The sequence below is a fragment of the Leptonotus elevatus genome, chromosome 14 (assembly GCF_054856555.1).
Source record: "Leptonotus elevatus isolate MCC_2025b chromosome 14, RoL_Lele_1.0, whole genome shotgun sequence".
Classification (NCBI taxonomy): Eukaryota; Metazoa; Chordata; class Actinopteri; order Syngnathiformes; family Syngnathidae; genus Leptonotus; species Leptonotus elevatus.
The window spans coordinates 7,679,336-7,700,493 of record NC_141252.1 but is presented as its reverse complement, the minus strand read 5'-3'; the positions used below and the strand labels follow the sequence as shown (position 1 = coordinate 7,700,493).

At 38.9% G+C, this 21,158-nt stretch overlaps 2 protein-coding genes across 2 annotated transcripts in view; both read right to left on the bottom strand.

Moving 5' to 3' along the window:
- Positions 1-8,744, bottom strand: part of rcan3 (regulator of calcineurin 3) — a 39,521-nt gene extending 30,777 nt beyond the window's left edge. Inside the window, exons 1-2 of the mRNA XM_086094783.1 lie at positions 8,561-8,744; positions 7,084-7,341 (exon numbers count right to left, since the gene is read on the bottom strand). Coding sequence (XP_085950909.1) covers positions 7,084-7,296 — 213 coding nt within the window. The 5' untranslated portion in view covers positions 7,297-7,341; positions 8,561-8,744. The remainder of the gene's footprint in view (positions 1-7,083; positions 7,342-8,560) is intronic.
- Positions 8,745-9,283: 539 nt separating this feature from the next.
- On the bottom strand, positions 9,284-14,804 carry nipal3 (NIPA like domain containing 3). The gene is made up of 11 exons (XM_086094782.1): positions 14,309-14,804; positions 14,130-14,198; positions 13,768-13,939; positions 13,292-13,351; positions 12,783-12,928; positions 12,552-12,648; positions 12,315-12,450; positions 12,083-12,171; positions 11,256-11,319; positions 10,734-10,828; positions 9,284-10,654 (listed from the first exon to the last, which is right to left on the bottom strand). The coding sequence occupies exons 1-11, from the start codon at positions 14,342-14,344 to the stop codon at positions 10,467-10,469; spliced, it is 1,152 nt and encodes a 383-aa protein (XP_085950908.1). The 5' UTR covers positions 14,345-14,804; the 3' UTR covers positions 9,284-10,466.
- Positions 14,805-21,158: the final 6,354 nt, after the last annotated feature.

Here is a 21,158-nt window from a genome sequence, read left to right as displayed (position 1 = left end):
AGCTGGTTCAGACAGACTAATAGCATTTCTTTCAATGGGGAAAATGGATTTGATACTGTATATGAATAAATGAGGTTACAAGCTTAGCCATGACATGAATTAAACTCCGAAGTTAAGGTACCACATTTTTGATACAGGATGTCATTTAATAATCTAAATGTATACTGATTCTGAATACGCTGAATGATGATAATTAATGGGTAAATGGCACTTAATGCACTGTATGTAATGTATAGAATGCTTTTGGAAAAACAAAACTGTTCTGTTCCAAACGTGAGTGTCGTCTGTTTTTGGCCCACATCTCACATCTGGTAGGCCACCAGCAGCTGTTGAGCCTTTTAACCCAGTACAACAGCTTAGGGGCCGTCAAGATGAGCCGGCATCATTGTGTGAACGAGACAGAAGATGAGGAGGGGCGCCTGCTATCACATGCCGTCGCATCCGCTGATTGCTTTGCTTTGAAAATAAAAATAGAAAAAATATAAATCGGGTCAAATCTTGGAACGGGTCAGGCGAACCCGCCGAGCCGCATACATGGCACCATGTCTAAAAAAAACCCAGACATAATAACAAGAAAGGGGGGGAAATCAGGTCAGAAAAGGACCCGAGGCTGTCTGAGACGCTTCGCCGGCCACTTTCTGAGAGATGGTTGTCATTTTGGGAGGGAGGCAAACAAAAACAATAGAAAAAGCATTCTACTGGCTCGAACGCTCAAGTTTTCCAAATCGCACACTCCTCGACTTGTCGGCCTCGAGCCACCGTTGGCGGGGGCGTTAAGCATGAATGAGCACTGGAGAGGGAGCCACAGGAAAGCAAATTATTTTGGAATGTCACACCGAATGGAGAAAAAAACTGATGGGGGAATAATTGACAAGAATAATGTGTACTTTTCTTGAAGTGACAAGCGGCAGAAATGGGCTACAATACAACAAACAAACCTATCAGCACATCCAGGAAAATTGAGTGGAGTTGTACTTTAACCTGCACAAATTGTTAGAAGATTTAAGACCTTGGTCTTACATTAACCGGCTCAAATTCGGGAGATTTATGGCAGTCTGATTTGAACTCGAGCGTTTTTGGAAGATAAATCTATATTTTAACTTGTGTGCCTCTCCGGCAGTCTTTTTTTTTAACATTCTTATTTTACCATATTTTATAGAATAAACATTTAATTTGTTTTTATTTTGTGGGGATACAACTAATTATTATACTTCCCTTATGCTAATCTCGCACACCCCCTGGAGGACACTCATGCACCATCCATGGTTAGAGAGTTAACAAAGTAGTATCAACAAACTATTCCTCCGATTCAACCAAGAAACACATTTTATAGTCAAAAGTCATTCAACTAAGTAGAAATTGTTTTAGATGAGCACAATGCATCCCACCTGATTGTTGTTGTGCTCGACGTCTCAATAACTGGACACCAATTTTTTGTAGTCCATTGTGGAAACACAATGCAATTAATGAATTCTAAGATGGGGAACTGAACTCAACTGTGGCCTCACAAACCGATAAACTTCGGATCTCTACAAAAAACGATTTCATTCAAATTGTCTGCATGCCATATGCAACTCATAAGTTGCTTTATTGCGACGTTTTATCCTTGAATGCGCCCACGGACCGTGTCTTTTTTTAGAGCCGATTCAGCCGCGGAACAATCTTGATTGAAATAGAATTGCACATGGAGGCTTACGTGACATTTCTAAATAGTACGGTTTTATAATCACCCGCCGTGTCGCCAGCAAAGTGCCAGCTGGGAGCTGAGCTGTCACTTTTATTGAGGCGACCGTGCACAAGACCGATCGCAATCGCTCCCGGAGAGCAGACATCTTTCCCTTGACACTTTTAATCTGAAGGTTGGATGCATGAACATTATGGGATCTCTTTTTTGTGCCCAAGAACTAGTCGAGCCCGAGGTGCGGCATAAATCTGCGTAGGGGCAGGCGAGACCAAGTTGAGGTATTTTTGCAGGCGCACGGTCGACGCTTGTTTTGCGCCGTTGTGGGCATGAACACATTCCCAATGGCTGTGCAAGAGGCGCACAGTCCTTCACATGGCGGAAGTAGAGACTGATTTGCTAGACTCTATTATGCAGGCAAAGTACAATTATAAGAAACTGCTGTGTTCGTGCGAGAAAAGATGACATCTTTACATGCTCATTTGCATACAGAGGGTAGGTCAATAAACACAAAACATGCCCCCCCCCCCCCCCCCTCGGGCTGCAATGCCAACTAACGTTGAGGCCGCAAAGGGAGCAGGGGCCAGCGGCACTCACTCACTCTGCAGCGCATCATGTCTGACCTTCAGCCTGTAGAGCACCACGCCTCCCCTCACGTACAAAGCCATCCTACCACCCCCCACCCACCCACCCACCCACCCACTAACACCACCACCTCCCTTCCCCAAGGCCAGCACACAAATAGACCGCAGTCTGACAGACGCAAACATATCGCTACACCACCAATGTATGCCCTGATAACACACAAACGAAAATCTCTTGTCAAGTTGTCACTTTAATTATACAACGGACCCTCAAAAGTGGAGCACGTATAAATAAATAAATAAATGACAGAGATACACTGGGCCAAATAACATTCATATAGGCGAAATAAATCAAAAATGTATTTGATATATTTCTCCAGGACTATTAACGGAAGAGTTAAGGGTGGAGTTTATCGACACTACGGTTATGAGTGATTCAGCCCCATGGCCAGTTTCGTACCGGGACTTGGTACCCGTCTTTGCTTCCCAGTAAGTCCGTCTCGAAGTGGCCTCCTTGCCTACAGGATTTATTTAGATTTTTTAAGTAAAAAAACTAACAAAAAAATTTGGGGGTACAGTATACTGTATTTGGTGGCGCAATTTTAGTTATTTCGGCTTCACTCTATCGTTGGCTTTTCATTTGCGACCATAACTTTATCTATGCTTAATCTATGCAGGTTTACCTCACTATTTTGCAGGTTTTCTTGATGATTTTCTTCCTTTTGAGTCAGACCAATTAAAAATCCGGTGCCCCCAAAATGCCCGTTCGCTCATTTTGGGTGCATTCGCACAAGCTGCTGATTATAGACTGGGTTCAAAAATTTACTCATTCACTCCCAGCCATTTTCACTGAAGCAACCCCCTTCATTCCCGTCTGTTTTACTGGATTTTGACTGATTTTGTAAGGCCCACATCTATTGCTATAAAAACATGGAAACTACCAAAATAAAGATTTTTCATCATGAAAAAAAAGTATATTTGTCGTATGTGCCCTTGGGCAAGGCACTTCACACACATTGCCGCCAGTGCTACTCACGCTGGTGTATGGAAGGTGCGAATTTTTGGTGGTGATTGGACACACGCTTCCGTCAGCCTACCCAAGCGCAGCTGTGGCTACTTAAGTAGTTTACCGCCACCAGCGTGTGAACGTGTGAGTGCATGAATAATATATCCATTCCATTGTAAAGCGTCTTTGAGTGTCTAGAAAAGCGCAATATAAATCCGATGCATTGATATTATTATTATTATGGCCCTGGCTGATCTCTTTTACTCTGCTGCCACCCGCTGGTCATTTTTTTTGCTGCATGAAAGCCTTCTGTCTGTTCCAGCATTTAAAAAAAAGAAAAATTGGGGGGAGTGAAGGACAAAGTATTGAAAAACGTATTTATACGTTTTTGGGTTTGATGAGTAACAATGTTAAAGTTTTGCTTTTTAGTTTAAAATGTCTTACCAGAACCAAAATCCCGCTTCCTCTTCTTCTTCCATTTAGAAGTGGAAGTACAGCAAAAGGATTTACAAGACTTTACTGTCTCGAGTGACTCGAGTATGTTGCACATCTTCTTTAGCATAAGAACATCTTGAGCTTTGTGGCTGTTTCGCCAGTATGGACTCGTTTAGTAATTGTACTTGATTGCACTGGGGAGATTGAAGAGCTCTCCAACTAATATCAGCAGCAGTTTTTTCCCGCGCTGATTGGCCATCATGTTGCAAAAAAAATAATTTTAAGAACACACAAGTCCTGTTTTGAAGGTTTTGGTCCTACCACCTTTTTTTATGAAAATATTTGCTCCTAGTTTCCAAGTATGTTTGTCTGAATCGCGCTGAGAGCTTTAATTATAACTCACTTTTTCTATGTGTCCTTTTCCGAATCATTTTTCGATAGATACTTTTTCTGATTTACTCATCATTGGCTGTCTTCAAATGTGCTGCAAAACTTTGGCATTACTTGCTAATTTTCCATCCATCCATTATCGGTACCGCTTAATTAAAAAAATATATACTGCACAAATAGGCCTTCTACAGCAAATTGAAAATATTCATAGTGTTTAAAAATGGTATTAGACCTTTTGTCATAAACGCAAGGAGAGTGTTTCCAGCATCATTAAGTGCTTTAAAGTGAGCTCTTTTAAATTCAATGAGCTCTTGATGTTTTACCATTTTCAAACTGAATGAGGAATTCCAAACCGAAATGGTATTCTTTCATACCCTGATTTGAAGAAATTGTCAAAGTTGGAAATTAATCAAGCACAAAATCGGTCAAATTTTTATCCATAATTGGGTTACTTTTGACAACAGTTTTTAGAGTTTTCTTTTTTTTAATAATTTTTTTTACTATGCCCTACTGTTTCTTCAAAGTGCATATGCATGACAGTAAAATACACTTTTACTGTCACACTATTTTGCACACAAGTAGGCAGCACGGTGTCCTAGTGGTGAGCACATCTGCCTCACAGTTAGGAGTTTCGGAGATCAAATCCCAACTCCTCGTAAGAAGCAACATGGTTGGAAAAAGATCATCTCAGTTCAAACGTGCCCCCCCCCTCCCCCCATCTTACATACAAGTGAAAGCAAACAGGTCCTCTCTTAGTTACACAGAAGAAAAGGAGATGCTTTTACAGCCACCGAAGAGCATCTTACTAAAATTGCTTGTCTGCCTTTGTCCTCCTCTTTTGTAAAGAAGCACGCAGTGTGTGTGATCACAAAAAACAGCCTGTCCTCCAGTATAAGCGCACAAGAAGGAGGTAATGTCGGGTGCTGGGAGAGAGCCAAGAGCAAAGACAAACAAAAAAATGTAGGTTGCCTTGTCCCCGATGTCACGCCTGTTAGTTAGTAAGTGGGGGCATCTTTTTTCCTAGAAGTGGTCGTTGCACTTAAGTGGTCACTGTGCTAAATGTATGGAAAAAATATAGATGTCATAAGAGAAATCGTCTGAAAGCGAACAAACGATTCCCAGCAATCGAATTATTGGAATTTTTAAAAAGAAAAACGCTATTTGAGCTCTATCGCTAATCATGATGGTAGTACTTGAGGAGCTTAGTATTTTTTTGATGAGGTAATTACTGTCAAAATTTGAAGAACAAAATATTTAGAGTCTTCAATGAACCTAACGTACATTTGGAAAATGTCACAGTGGCTGTCATCAAAATGCTCTTGTGGGCCCCCCCGTATATGTAGGTTCGCCACCCGGCTGTAAAAGTGACCGCATGCTGTCCTTGTGTTTTCTTGTGCTTTGCAGAACCAATTGGCACCTGCGCAATCCAAAAAAAAAAAACGTCTAACAGAATAACCAGTTTGTGCTGTGTGATTGCTCTTCCCTTTCCAAACCATCCCGTCCTCATTTTGAAAAGTTGAAACAAATGTCAAAATGTCTATTTATAGCGCCCTCGCTTAATTGAACCGCGCAGGGGAGAGAAATCTATTGACATGCTGCGACTGAAGGGTGCGAGGGTGGCATTTCCACTTAAAAAGAGGCAGTTGGAATTGTAATGAGGCAGAGAAAAGGGGAGGCAAAACAGCAGACTCACAAAACCAGAGTGATTGGTTAAAAGGGATTTTTTTTTTTTTTGGCCCATAAATATGGAAAAGATGGGATCAAAGAAAGTGCGCGGAGGAGAGTTGCTAAAATGCGATCAGAGAGAAGGACTTGTGCGGAGAAGCGTTGGACTGAGTGGTTACAAAGTCGAGAGATGTGAAGCATGCCGGCTGGGAGGACATGACAGGACAGCATAATTGGATTAAACGGGCAGAAAATTTAAAGTATGCTTTTTTGGTATTCACCTCTAAGCAAGTAGGGTGCAATGATCCCAATATTCTTGTGTATATATATATATATATATATATTTATTATTTAAAAAAAATCTTGAGACTTTCCAGGGAGGGCAGGGCATGGCCAAACAAAAAGGACATTATTAAAAAAAAAAATGTTACACACAAAAAAACTCCATAAATGATATCAGCTACCTTTAATCTTTTAAATGCTTACTGAGATTTAGTTTCACAAGATTGGATCATAACTTGCGTTAGACTTTTGAGCCATATTTTTCCAGAACATTTGAGGTGTTCAACTTTCGATGTTCCATTATACAGACAATGTTGAATTCAGAATAATTCATAAGTATTAAATTAACCCAAAGACCAAAATGTGCACTTACCGACACTGCAAAAGAGGGCGATTACTATTAGTGCTTTGGATGTAAACACTAAACGAAGGTCAATCTTATTTATTTCATATTGTTATTATTGCTTTGGCCATTTTGTACAGAGCTGGAAGGACCAACACAAATGTATTAAACTGTAATAGTAGATTCAATTTCTTGTTCTATAGTGTTAGTATCACTCTTTTCCTCTTTGCCATGAGTGGTACTCTTAAAATGCAAAATCCAATTAAAGTGGAGTTAATGCTTTAGATGTCCAGCGGGCTGAAGTCTTACAAGATTTGCTGTTATTTTTCCAGAAAATCTGTTTAAGAACCTTTTGTGCAATTTCAGGGACACTGGACGAGTTCCACTCTGATGTGCTCTACGATGCAGTGAATACGGACTGAGCCATATTTTAAATTGCAAAACTGCCCACCCCAGTAATCGCGTATAAATGCCACAAGATGGCGGCAAAGTGCTTAACTCATTCACTCCCAGCCATTTTCACTGAAGAAACCCCCTTTGCTCGCATCCCTTCGCTTTTACTGGATTTTGACTGATTTTGCAAGGACCACAGAATATTTCCACCAGGTGGTGCCAAAGACGTCAAGGCATTTTTAGCAAGTAATAGATAATGTGTTTTTTTTTTAACTACAGAATTTGCAAAAGTCAGTTGACTCACCCTGTCCACGTCATCTTCGAACACCACCTCGTGGACGCCGCACGCAAAAAGCGCGGTGGGCAAGTCGCTCAGGTCCATCATCTCCTCACCGATGCCGTCCTGGTCATTCTCACCGAACACCATGTCCTCTTCCTCCTCCTCCTCTTCCTCCTCCGGGTCGCTGCTGTAGGCCTCAGAGCCGTTGCTCCACGCCTTGGAGCTCTCTCGCAGCATGATGAGCCTTGTTGGTTGGTGTTTCACAAGCAGGACGATTTGGCACTATGGAGGAGAGTGAAGAGTTTTAAATAATCCTTTAATCATTTTCAATATCACTTGTCCTCATTATGGTCGCGGGCGAGAGCTGACTTTCGGGGAGAGGCATGGTACCTTTACGACGGACTGGTTGCCAGCCAATCACAGGGAACATGCCATGTAGATATACAAAGTGTAAATACCGCTGCTGAAATGTCACGTTTTTTGTGACATAAATTTTTTTTACACCAAGATAAATAATTTCAATATTTGTTAGACCATCATTGTGACCTATAATATGTACGCATAACTCAACTGGGGGGGGGGGGGGATTAATGAGGTGAAGAAATAATAAATTGCTGCGAAAATGTAGTTGCAGAAGGGGGCCCACCCTTGTCAGTGTGGTCATGGCTGTGTTAAGAATTAACCAATCATATTCAGGTGAGTTGAATCACTATCAATTTGTGAGTTAACTGATTTGCTAATTGTTATTGTGTGTCCTTGTTAAGTGTAATAGTAATTCATATTTATGATGTTTTACCACAAGTTAGGTTTGTTTTGTGCTTTGTGACTCCCACCTTTGTTGCACAACATGACATATTAAGAATATGCCGCCATATAATCTGCATATTCAGTTAATTGTATGTAAAATCACTAAATAAAATGGATGAATCATTCTTGCTATAAAGGAGACATAAATATTGCAATCCAGTCTGTAACCTGTTTTTTTTTTTTTTTTTTTGCTTTTGCTGTAGTCCAATTGGTTTATAGATCACTATATTTACAAAAAAACATAATAGTCCACTCCAGTCTGTTTTTCATTGGTATGTGCATGCTCGAACGTCAGTGATCTGAATGAAAAGAAGCAGCAGGTTGCGCTCAGCAACAGCGCCATCTGGTGACAGATTTAATTAAACATAGATCATCATCCACTTGTTAAGGCACAACACAGCCTCCTCGCGTTTGTCATGGATACGGCTGGAAAGATAATATATTCAAACATGGAACAATCAAAATAATGTTTTTTTTTGTATGGAAAGCAGCACGCGTAGAGGTAATTTGCATCCAAGGACACCGAAGGACACCGAACAGACTCATTTCTACGTAAGGTCCTCATTCAAAATGCACACCGACAAACGATACCGGGAACTCGATCCACGACCAATGAATGTACACAAACAGCAAAAACACACAATAACTAACTCCTTGTGATTTGGCTATAAATGCCGGTTGTTACATAACTCACCCGACTACCGTTCGTGAAGACAAATCATCTCAAGAGGAACTTCACACAGAATTTGAGGAGTCGAACGCACCGTGACGCCGCTTAATTTCCTAAAAAAAAGATCACATTTGCAGTCAAAATGCGATTTTTGTTATGATGGGATTAGTGCGGCGCAACCTAACAACTTCTCAGCGCACGAGACAGTTTGGCCAATGAGACGGTAGCGAAGTTTGGAGGTGGCCAATCAGAAAGCAGTAATGGAAAAGATGCCCTGCCCTAAGGAAGTGAACGCGCAACTGGTGGCTGGCTATCGGTACTCTCATTATGGAAATTAAATGACTATAGTTTGCTAATGAAATTAAATATAAAAATCTTTTTTACTGTTGTGAACAATTCATTTTCCAAAATATTTGTCTATAATATAAATCTGAAATAAGTGCACCGTTTGCTCTGATGTCTTCAATGTGACATGAATCGAGCAGTGGATTTGTAATAAAATCCAATAATGTAACAAGTACATTAAGTAAAAGTGAAGAGGGATATAGTTAATTTAAAAACATTAAAAACTTAAATCAACATTTTCCCGTCAAGAATATTTTTTCTTCATTTTTTTTGCAAGTAGAACCGAGCATTTCTGATATTTTCCCCAATATACGCAATGCAAATGCTTCCTTTATATGGTGAAAACAAAATCCCCTTTCAAAACAATGAATAGATAAATAAATAAAACACACACATTATAAGTGCCAACGGTCAACCCATGGGCTTGTTGTATTTGTTTTTAGAGTTGCAATCAAGTAGAAGTTAGAACCAGTTATTTGGTCAACAAAACTGCGTACACATTTTATTTTTCACCTGATCTTTGTAAGAGTGAGAACCGGTGACATCCAAATACCAATATCATCAGAGCGTTAATTTTGGTTTTTGTCATTCATCTACAAAAAAACAAACCAAAAAAAACACTCAACTGTAACACTGACACACCAAACTTCATAATGTAGACGTGGACGTGTGTCTGTTTTTGTCCAGTGTAGAGCTACTACCCTTTAAGGCACAATAAATCAATAAATACAATAAATTAAAGCACTTGCGTTACATTAAACCCATTCACAAAAAAAGGTAGTAATACAACTCCCAAAACAGTAGGCTAAATGGGACTAAAGCCTGCGCTTAGGGAGACATCTTAAAAGGCAGATAATTTACAGTAAGTCCGGAATTTAAAGCAATCATTGGCGAGGCTTCAGCAGTCTGCGGAGATCATTGAGAACACAGAAATGATCCCCTAACAGTACAATGTCACTCTTATATTGCCAACGCTACAGGCAGTAAGCTTCAAGGCACAAATCACATTTCCATGTATACCGTTTAGAAATCCAGCATCTTTAAAGTTGTTTTTCTAGTCCTGAGCATGTTAGTACATGTAAAAGCACCAAAGTCAAACAAATCCTTTTTTGCCAAACAAATGTCTAGTACATGCTAGCATGTGTCCATAAGGATAACGGCGAACGACAAGCATGAAAATGACCAGCCTGCCGACACCACCTCCTCAAAAGGGTGAGTAGTTTTACTTTACTTTTATTTTATTGTTCAATGGTTACCTCGGGTGTTTGCAAAGTATGACTCGTGGGCCACATACAGACGGCTCTGATCAAGAGTCCTTTAGAATTTGATGCATTCATTTTGTATTATTCTCTCCCAAAACTGGTTAGTTAAAATGTGTTTATATATTAGAATTAAAAAAAAATAAGGATTTATCTCATTACACAATGGAATTGATTTACTGTGAATATAACAGTAACCATTGTTTTTTATTTTTTTCCTATTACTTGTACTTTTCTCATTTGGATTGGATTGTGTTTGATTTTGGAGGTTTCACCCAAAAATAAAAAAATAAAAAATAAAAAACTACAGTCACAAAAGCTTGTTGCTAATCTTGCTTCCCTTCAAGAGGCCCATTAGATGCCCGCGTGGGTCTGGAGCCGGTGGTGGTTTGCGCCATGTTTTCGGGCTGATGAGAAGACGTCGTTCCGTCGCTGTTGACCAGAGCGCCATAAGAGAAACCACCGGTGAAGTTAGCCGGGACCTCCGGTGCCTTGTTGTGAATGGTTGGTACATCTGATCGTGGACAACACACCCGAATCAGAATCAGCCATCAGAATGGTGTTAGGTTCATGTACATGCCATTTTTACACACCGTTACTCATAGCCATGGTGACGTAAGGCTCAAAGTTCTTGTTCTTTTTCCTGGTTTTGGTGATGAGGAAGACACCCAGGTAGCACGCTGCAGTGCTATATAAGACACAATGGAAAAAAAACTGCTCAAAACAGTCCACTTAATTGCTATTAGTGTGCTAATTGGACCCCAAATTATTTATTTACTACAAATAATGTATCTATACTAGCCGTATTTAGTGACAGGCAGCACAATTGAACACTCTCCCAGTAGATAGAAGGTACAAATAACCCGTGTATCCGCCTGCAGCCATTAGCAAATCAGGATGATAGCTTTGTCTCTTTAATGAAACAAGCCCAAATTTCACACCGGGTATGTAAATTCAGATGAGATCATAAGCATTTTAGTATGCAGTATGAACCGTACCTTTTGAAAGCATTCTGTTTGAAGATTTTTCTAATATAAAATATGTGCCATGGCTCTATAAAAAGGTAAGAAAAAGTGATCAATAGCACGGTGTGTTCTATTACATTCTTGACTTACCCCAATAAGAACATGCTGATGTGAAGGATGTCTTCATGATTAAATTCCAAGTAAAAAACGGCTCCTAAAAAAAAACAGTAATGACGTCATTGCTTGTTCTTTCGAGCCAACAGAATAGTTTTATTAAATTTGGACTTTTGACATTTCCATTGTGAAAGCATTTAACTCAAAAGCAAGAGCAAATCTACTTTGGCCTGTTAAAGGGACTGCAACATGAAAAATCTACTTTTTGGAGCTTTTAGCCATGCTAAAATGCTAATTCCTTACCAAAAACATGACCAAAGTTGTGTTTCCCTCCATTCGCCCCTGTATGAGAAATTCTAGATTATTCTGCTCTCCAAGCACCAGCCCCTCCCAACCTGAGAAAACGAGCTGTTGGCACGGTTTGACGTCATTGCGCGCGGCCCCACCCCCGCACCGCCTCCCGCCCACTTTCTCTGAGACCTCCCTCCATGAGATAGTGACAAAAGTAGCCTTTATTAATAAACATTCGGTCCAAACGAAATCAAAGCAATCAATTATTCTTCACATTTGCTTGTTTATTCAAGAGTTGATGGCTTGCGTGACCAAACGCAGAGATCTAGCAGCCCGTAAAATTGAGCGTGCATTTTAAAAATCGGCTTAAAACCTATCTGTATGTTTCGTGGGCGTTGCGCAAAGTAAGATTTCATCATTATATGCCTACAGTTAATTGTGGAAGGGCTTAAAATACCATGGTGTAGTCCCTTTAACAAACACGAAGCGTTCGCTAAACCTGCTTCTTGATCACGCCCCTGTTGAGGAGTCAACAAAAAATATTTAAGCAATACAAACATCCCGTGACATACCTGCCAAAACCGCCAAGGTGGTGGACAGGATGTAGTTAACGCTGGCGATCTGGCACGAGTCGTACAGTTTGGAGGCTTGGGAGAGAAAACTGCAAAAACAAACAAATAAAAAATAAAAAAACACATCACATACAGAATTTAAGTTACTATCCATCCTTTTTCCTTCCATTGTTGTAATGTAAAAAGTTGCAATAAATTTTCTTCAAAATTGTTGAGCCCCAATTCATTTCACCTGGCTTGAAAAACGATTGTAGACACCATGCACACAAACATGACAGTGAAGATGGGGTAGTTCAGCTGCATGGAGCCCTCGAGGCTCAAGATCAACATGTGGGACACGGCCTTTACCGAGATGACTGTGACTGAACCTGAGCATCACACACACATACAAACACACATTTTAAGTATTAACATGATGAACTATACGATTACGAATTGATAGGAGCTGAACTTGTTTTGGGGTTTTTACCCAGCAAAGCAACCAGCAGCAGGATGATGACGAGGTAGTTTGCATTTTTCTGTTTGTAGAAATATAAAAGCAGGCAGAACGGGATGATCTCCAGGACCTGCCCAGAAACACACATTTAATTACACAAACTAAATTCAATATATAATGTTGGAAAATGACTGTTGACCAAAAAACGAGATTCAAAAGATTAGAAGACAAGAAATCATGTGAGGATCGTGAACGTGAATTTACCAGATATAAGAGAACGGGCCATCCGACGAGGTGTTTCACTACAACTTCCGCTGTCAGTTTTTCATGCGAGTTTGGTCCAAAAGCCACAAAGAGGTACGCCCCTCCGACAGCTAGGAGGGCTCCCAGGAAAGACAGCCCGTAGTGCTCTGGAAGCAAGTCACAATGCAGCATTTTATGTAAAGTAAAAAAAAAGAAGAAAAAAAAAAGAAAGAAAGAAGCACATAATAAATAAATACATAAATAATAAGACACAATAAAATGGCCAAGATGTCTTTTTGCTTTCATGTTACAGATAATGCTAACACCGTAAAAAAAATAAAAAACAGCAATAAAATCTGAATTTTATTTTTGGGCTTAGGCAGTTTGCATTTGGCACATTTTTCCGGGGTATAAAATACAATTTTGGGGGGGAAGACATGTGAAAACTTTGAATTAATAACAGCTGTTTGCTTTTAGTGCACGTTGTGAGCTGCTGCAATCAAAACACTGTCCGCCAATGTCACACTTACTTGCAAACTCCTTCGGCTTGAATTTCTCATGCATGAAAATGAAACCCAATATGTAGCTTGCTGAAAGACAAAAAGCATAGGACAACACGTTAACATCAGATTTTCCTATGTCAGGGGTGGGGGATGGTTTTTCATGCACCATGTTAGTCTAAGAAAATAATAATAACTCAAAAAATTCAAATAAAGTAGGGATGTCACATTTGTACTTCTAATAACATACATTGTGTTATCTTGTGTATGAAATGTGCTATATAAATAAAGCTGCCTTGCCTATTTTTTTCTCTTGACGGTATACAACTTTATTCTCGTATAATATAATTTCAGTGTACCCCAATATTACTTGGTGAAAAATAAATTAAACCTCATAAAAATCCATACATGCTTACAATGTAAACATTTATTCAAACAACTGAAATGGAAAGGTTCCCCATTTTAACGCTGAGGTTCGATACCTCCACCAAGGAAGGACAACTCACTCAGGATGGAAACGGCATTGAGTGGTGCTACAAGGCTGAGAGGGGCGAAGGCGTATGACACGAAGTTGGCTGCCTCGCCAAGAATGGCGAGAAAAAAGCCAAACCACCAGGTTTTTGTGTGGTAGAAGATGCGTGGGTCCTTGATTCCCACGATGGTCACATGGCCGTATTTCTGTTAGAAACACCCCCAGATAAAAACAGATTGAAACAAATAATTACCTGTGGTGCAAACAGTAAGTGTAGTCTGATAGTGAAGTAATGTATTGCAATAAAAAAAAGAAGAAAAATACGATTTGACGAGATAAATAGATAGAATGACAGACAGACTTCAAGTTAAGCATTTGTTAATTCACATACTGTACCTGAATATTCAAGGAGATGCTGACAAGCACGTTTCCAAAAATAGCAAGCAAAGTCCCGATGAGATTATTCTAGGAAGACAAATAAATATACACAGTAAATTAAAAAAAAAAAAGCAAATGTTTACACGCTAGGTGTCCAATTGTATAATTTATGAAAACGAGATGAATAGACAGCCTACCGTGTACGAGTCTTCGTCTGCTCTGCTAACATCCATCCTTTCAGCCTTCGTTAGCGATTCAGAATTTAAAAAGCAACAATCACACTTACGACTCGATATTCCATGTTACAAAGTAGTATTTATTTGTTGTCGTATTTCTCAATTGATTTGCCTTGAGACGCACTTTCGCAGATTCGGAGCAGGTGACTTCCGGTTTCGAATGACCAGTTCGACAAGCTAGTTCTAGCTGCGTCATATGACACTTACGTCACGTGACAGAAAGAGTCAACAGTGGGGAAAACTGATTGCTCACAACACCCCCAAGAGTTGTGTTTTTTGGTGGTTATACCATGGTATTAATACATTTCTGTTAATTTCTGTTTTTATTTTTTCGTATTTTTAATAATAGCAGTAGAGTAGCACAGTATCACATACGGCCAGCCGGTGGTGCCATTGAGCTTAATCAGATATTTGGAAGCCACGGAGATATATATATATATATATATATATATAAGACCAAGAACTTGTTTTCAAACAAAAGCCATCCAGAAATGGAGGACATTTTCACTTTTTATGAGATATTGTAGTGCAGTAAAAGTTTCTAAGATTTTTAAACAAGCAGATTTTTAATAAACCACAATATTATTTTATGCATTGGAATATATTGGAATTACCATCAAATATTTATTAAAAGTGCACTTTTAACTTTTCAAAAATACATATTCACGTCAATGCATCGCCCGACTAGTCTCAAAATAACAATAATCTTGATTAACAAACTTTATTATTAGAACTGTGCAATAGGTGCTATGAAGGTGGCCCGCAAATGCGAAAGAGTCTAACAATAGGCGCCAGGGTGTAAACTCCCTCTTGAAAGGAACCTCTGAGACTGTTTCTGAAAGGAGATATTAATCATGTCAGGAGCTGATGAGTCATTGCATCAATTTGCCAAGAAATATGGCAAAGGGCAGATCGGTATGGGTAGAGTTTTCTTTGAAAAATTGAATGGATGTTAAGGTTGAAATTCATCATGTCACTTATTACGTTGCACATTTTTCAATGGCGAACTCATTACAATTTTTATTTCAATCAACAACTCATTTTGACTCAGCATAAAACTTCCTTTTGCAAACCAGTAGAGGGAGTTAAACACTACAAATACCGATACGCCAGTGAGTCCCGACCACAATGAGAGAGTTTATGCACCTGTTGCCACAACAGAATAATAGTGCTCGACTAATTAGGAGCAGCTTGCAGATTTGTGAGTAACGAGATTATCAGCTCATAATTACTCCAATAGATATTGCATACTTTTTGCTCTGTGCCGTGAGATAAAAAAAAATTCTCCTTAAAACATGTGGCGTTCCGGCCAGTGGCCAGAACAATGTTATTTGCAAGCAATAATGACCACCAGTACAAGAGCTGCATCTTGTAATAATAACAATAATATAACACTCAAACCGCCTGAGAGATACTGATTTAACTGTGATCATTATTATTACTGTTCTGCATAGTTGGGCTGCAAATTTTTAGAGACAGCAATAGCATTTCCAAACAATAACCGCAATAATTAAAATATTGCTCAATGATTTTCTTCCTAAAGTGAAGTCTTTTCGAGTACTATCCACTGTCAGCCACATACATGCATGCACTTTACGATTACTGTTCGGCTGAAATTTGACCCATTTTGACATTTGGCAGCAATAAAAAAAAAAATACCCCAAATGTCATTCTATCCTCCTGGAATTTGATGATTTTTTTGGAAAACCATGCAAAATACAAACAAATGAAAATACTTTAAAATGTCTTCTTTTGCAAACTCCTCAGACTGTGAGGTGAGCGTGATCAAATTTACTCCTGCCAGTGGGTGTTAATGCAAGGCAAATGCTAATTAGGTTCAAGAGGCACCTTGAAATAGTCCAATTTTGTTTTTCTCGTGACTGAAAGACGTCAGCGTGGAAAACAGCACCACACCACAATAAAAATTACAAGAAGAATTTGCAAACGCAACGCAATTAGACTACTGGAAAAGCTATGCTAGCGTCTTCATTTTGGCCAATATTGTCAAATACAGTTATTAGCAGCAAGATCTGTCATAAAGTATCATCTAGTGCTTTAATACTGACTCTTTCAATTTAAGTGACTATGCAAAATTGTCCTATTTTGAACAAGAAGGAGGACTTTCAAACTCAGTTCACCTTGTTTACACCCAATCATGCACAATGCACAGTAACCACTCAAATATTTTTTCCATTAAAAAAAAAAAACTTTCCTTTCTATTTATGTACAATCTCCAACGTATTTCTTCCTCATTGCACTGCTGCACCCATACAGCAACAACACAATTACATCATAAAGGAATCCAAATGAGTTTTCTTTTGTGTTACTAAATGCAACCCATGCTGCAGTTTCCCTTTAAATGCTCCTTCAAAAACATTTAAGCATAACCATGCAGCTTCATACAAAGATTTAAACCGCAACCGCTTTTCAGTGCGACAAAGGAGTGTTCCTCGTGTCCTCGCTGCATGAAGTCATCCCTGTTTAGCTTATAGTGGACGGACCTGTTCCGCACCACAGGTGCATAAGCTTTTCCAGGACCGTTTTTGCACAGTTCATGGAGGGCCATGCATACATAAGTTTATGAACAAATATGATGCTAATGTGTGTCACTAATATATATATATATATATATAGGTGACATACTGTAGTATAAATTCAAATTAAGAAAATTTACCAAGGGAAATAAATCAAAATATAAAATCACTGATGTATATATTTTTTAATTTTTTTTATTTTTTCCTGACATTTTAATTACAATTTTATGTCAATTATTTAAATAAATTTCTTGTTAGAATATTTGTATGATTTTTTTTTTTTACTATAAATTATGATTGTTATTATTATCATTTTGCATTTTGTATTTTGCTAGCATTTCTCTTGGGAGTTATGAAAATAAAGGTGGATATTAAAAGTCTACACAATGCCAGGTTTATGTGAAGTTCAGATATTCTAGTAGGCTTTTCCTGGCATGCGTTTCTTCTTTACCAGATGCCAGATTATGGCCAAAAAGTTCAACCTTGTTCACCATTCATCGAACCATAACACATTTTCCCGGAAGACTGCCTTGAGGAAGGCCCCGGTATTGTTAAAATGTGTTTGAGCCCTGTAATCTACAGGTAACAATGTCCATTTTTAGCCACGCCATCCTGTAATTTACATTTCTCGCCGTTGGCGTCTTTTGTTCGTCCATGAGCAAAATAGAAAAGAGGAGTGACGTCCTGGTCGCAACACCCTATTTCTCGACGGCGTGTTCCCCGCCGTGCGTGTGCCACCATCCGTCATCTCCCGAGGAATGCGTGAACGTTAGTGGCAAGTGTGGCAGCCCTACTTAATAACCGCCGGGCCTGTTTTACAAAGCAAACGGACCGGCATCCATTTGTAATGACTGAAGAATGTACGTACGTTAGCCGGAGACATGGATTGAAGGGGATCAGCCGTGCATGTGTGTGTGGCGTCGTGCAAACAGGAAGTCACCTCCCCGGCCCGGCCAAGTTGTTATAAAGTGTTGGTGGAAAAGCAGGCTTTTCGGAAACTATGCGCATGTGAGGACTTGTCGGGAGCACTTTAGCAATGGGCTGCTAATGTTAAATGTCAAAGTGCAATAAAAGATGTCAGATTGCATGGCTTACTTACTGCACTCCGATGGAGCAAATGAATGACGCAATTTTGACTTCAAGAATGGAAGATCACTTCTAGGGTCAGAGGTTTAGGGTGTGCTAAGCTCTTGGGTCAGGCAAGATAAATAGATCATTTAACTGTCGTGTAAATTTTAACATAATTTCATTCAGTCATTTGTGAAAGAGAAGCATATGACTTTTAGGTCATGGGCATCACATCAGTTAGCTTTTCATAGCACCTTGGCTTTAATATTATAGACGGCAATTTTATTGGTTTCAGTTTCTTTTCAAATGTATTCCTTTTAATTGCCCTTATTGTTTAAAATAACATTTTGTTCCACAGTCAGCCAACTATACATTACAAATTTCAAACCAGTGTTTTTTTCCCCCCATTGTCCCCTCTGTCACTAAAGAAATAGGCAAGAAAGCCTTCCAGTCACTTGCCCCATCTAATTGGAATAGACTACCTGTTAATATTAATTTGTTGTCTTTGCTTCATATATTTTTTTAAATATCTTGTTTAATTATTTAAAAACAGATTGTCAATGTTTTCAATAATGTATTGTCACGCTGTATTTTTATTTTTTATTTTATTATTATAAATAAATAGAGCTTTGTTGTGCTGAGATTAAGGTTGTCTCTGTTAAGTGTTATTGTATTTTATTTCTTTATTTGTTTGTTTTTTTACTTTTTTTACTTTCTTTCTTTTGCTTTTTATGTATGGTGTGTCATTATAGATTGGCTTGTATTTTTTGTGTGGGACCCTATCGCAAACGAGATGTTGCATCTAAGGGCTTATCTCACGTTAATAAATATTTTCAACAACATACAGCTAGCTTCTCCCATTCCAATTCTAATAATAATAATAAGAAGAAGAATAATCTCTTAAATTTTTGGGAGGGCTGGGATTCAATTTAGGGGTGCTTGAGCACCCCCCAAAATGGGCTAGAAATGGTGGAGATTGTGGGCTGAAATATGTGTGTGTCATTACAATTTGAATTGCTAAACAAAAAAATTTTGGAAAACTGTTGACCATGGAGAAGTAATGTATTTTTTATTTTAAGCAGTCAAAGTTTCCTCTGCAGGCTGTAGAAAGACAGTCATTTAAATAACATGAGAAAAATGGTGGTGATTTTCAAGTAAAATTTATTCCTTAACCCATTTGCTCCCAAAGTCGTATAAACACGTTCTATTTAAAAATATTGCCGTGGTTCCAAAAACGTGTTTACGGTCACTTAACGTTTTTTTTTTGTTTTTTTTAAAGAGCTCAGTATTGTTCATTCGGTAATGTCATCATCTTTGCTCTTTTTTTTTTTTTGTATGTGGGGGAGCATGTGTATGTGCGTGTGTGCGTGTATTCTTAACGTTTTTTTTAATGCTAGAGCATACATAAGGCTTTGATGCAGCCTCTATCCTGAAGAGGTCACTTAAAACAATGGTAGTTACTACAAAAAACAGCCAGCAGGTGGCAGCAGAGTATAAGAGATCAACCAGGGCCATGTTGCAAAAAGCTCTTTTTCCCAGTGTTTTAGATTTGTGAATAATGATGAAACTTTGCTTTGTTCTAATGCTAACTGCTGCAAAACGGAAACAGATAGAAATATATTTTTGTTTTCCTGATGAAAAAATATACTCTAATCTTTCGTTTGGCATGTTCCATGTTTTTATAGCAATAGAACACAATATTCTGTGGGCCTTGCAAAATCTGTCAAAATCCCGTAAAACAACCGGGAGTGAAGGGGGTTGCTTCAGTGAAAATAGCTGGGAGTGAATGAGTTAGCCAAGTTCATAACTCAATTTACAAGTGTATCACAACAGTAAATTAAAATATCCTTAATGCATTCCTTTTCTATAATGTCTCAGCACAAAGTACTCTAATCCTGATTTCAATTAGGCCACATGAAGGTATGAAGGTTTTTTTTTGTCCTGATCCAAATTCGACCTGTTGAGCCTTGAGGGAGGTCTTATCTTTTATCATAATGCCTATCAGCCAATGACAGGGCAATCGTTTGTCAGTTGTCAGTGCAGCACACTGAACGTTTGGGAAAGTCCGCACATTTTTGTGAGCGGAGCAGCAAAACATTTGACGATGACTTGGCGTGTCCATTGGCCTGTATCGCTGTGAACGTTGTGTCGGTTCTCTCATCTGTAATTAGGAATTTTTCTTCTTTTTTTTTTGCTTCAGGGACTTGTGCAGAGTGTCATTTGTGAATAACTGGAATACCTTTTTACATTACGCGTAGCCTTCACCAGTGTTATACAACTGGGGAAACGTAAGATGCTTACATTTTTGCAGTTTAGCCGCTGCACAAGGAAAGAGCGTTGATCTTTTTTTGTGTGTCATTTGCAGGAGTATGATGATGAAGTTTTGTTTTTAAACATTCAGTGAAGCGGACACTTGGCAAAACAAACCAGTAACCCAATTGCATTCCTTACTCGATGGCCTCATAGATAAATCCCACTTCTGACACCATTTGGCACAGAACTCTGAGGAGTAAACCTCCAGCCAGATTTGAACCAGATTATTCTAGGTTGAAGAACCTGTACACGGACCACAACACTGACAGCTGCATTACATCTGCAGTCAACGGTCTCATGGCTAAATCCCACTTCTGATACCATTTGTCATAATTTTGAGAGGTGACCGGTACCCAAATTGAAGGGTTCTATAGGGTTTTTGGTGGGACTGAAAAGTGAGCTGCATAATTACGCTGAAGAAATGACTTACTTGACTTCAATCCAACTGTTTATGCTCCCCGCTACAAAAACATAAAAATGTAAACAAAATACATGTGATTATTTAATGCAGTCTACAGATGTGTTTTGCTTGCTGTTACCCGACCAATCAGAAGGCAGAAAAATGCTGACATCATCATTAGCCAAGGCATGAGGATGGTTTTGAGTGATTTTGCAGCTTAATTCAAATTCAACAAAGGCAATATTAATCTGAATTCCTTGTTTACACTATAGTGGTGCATACAACATATTGTTGTCCCAAAAAATTGTGGAGTTGACTTTAAATACAACTGAACTGTACCTAAAAAAATGTGACTTTGTTTGTCTGAGACTTGTCACATTGACGCGTTGTCTGTTTGTGTAAGACAAAAAAGACAAAAAGAACACACTAAGTGCTGAAACCCGAGCGAAGCAGAAGCAAGCGGAACAAAAGACTGTGTTTAATTTTCTTTTTTTTC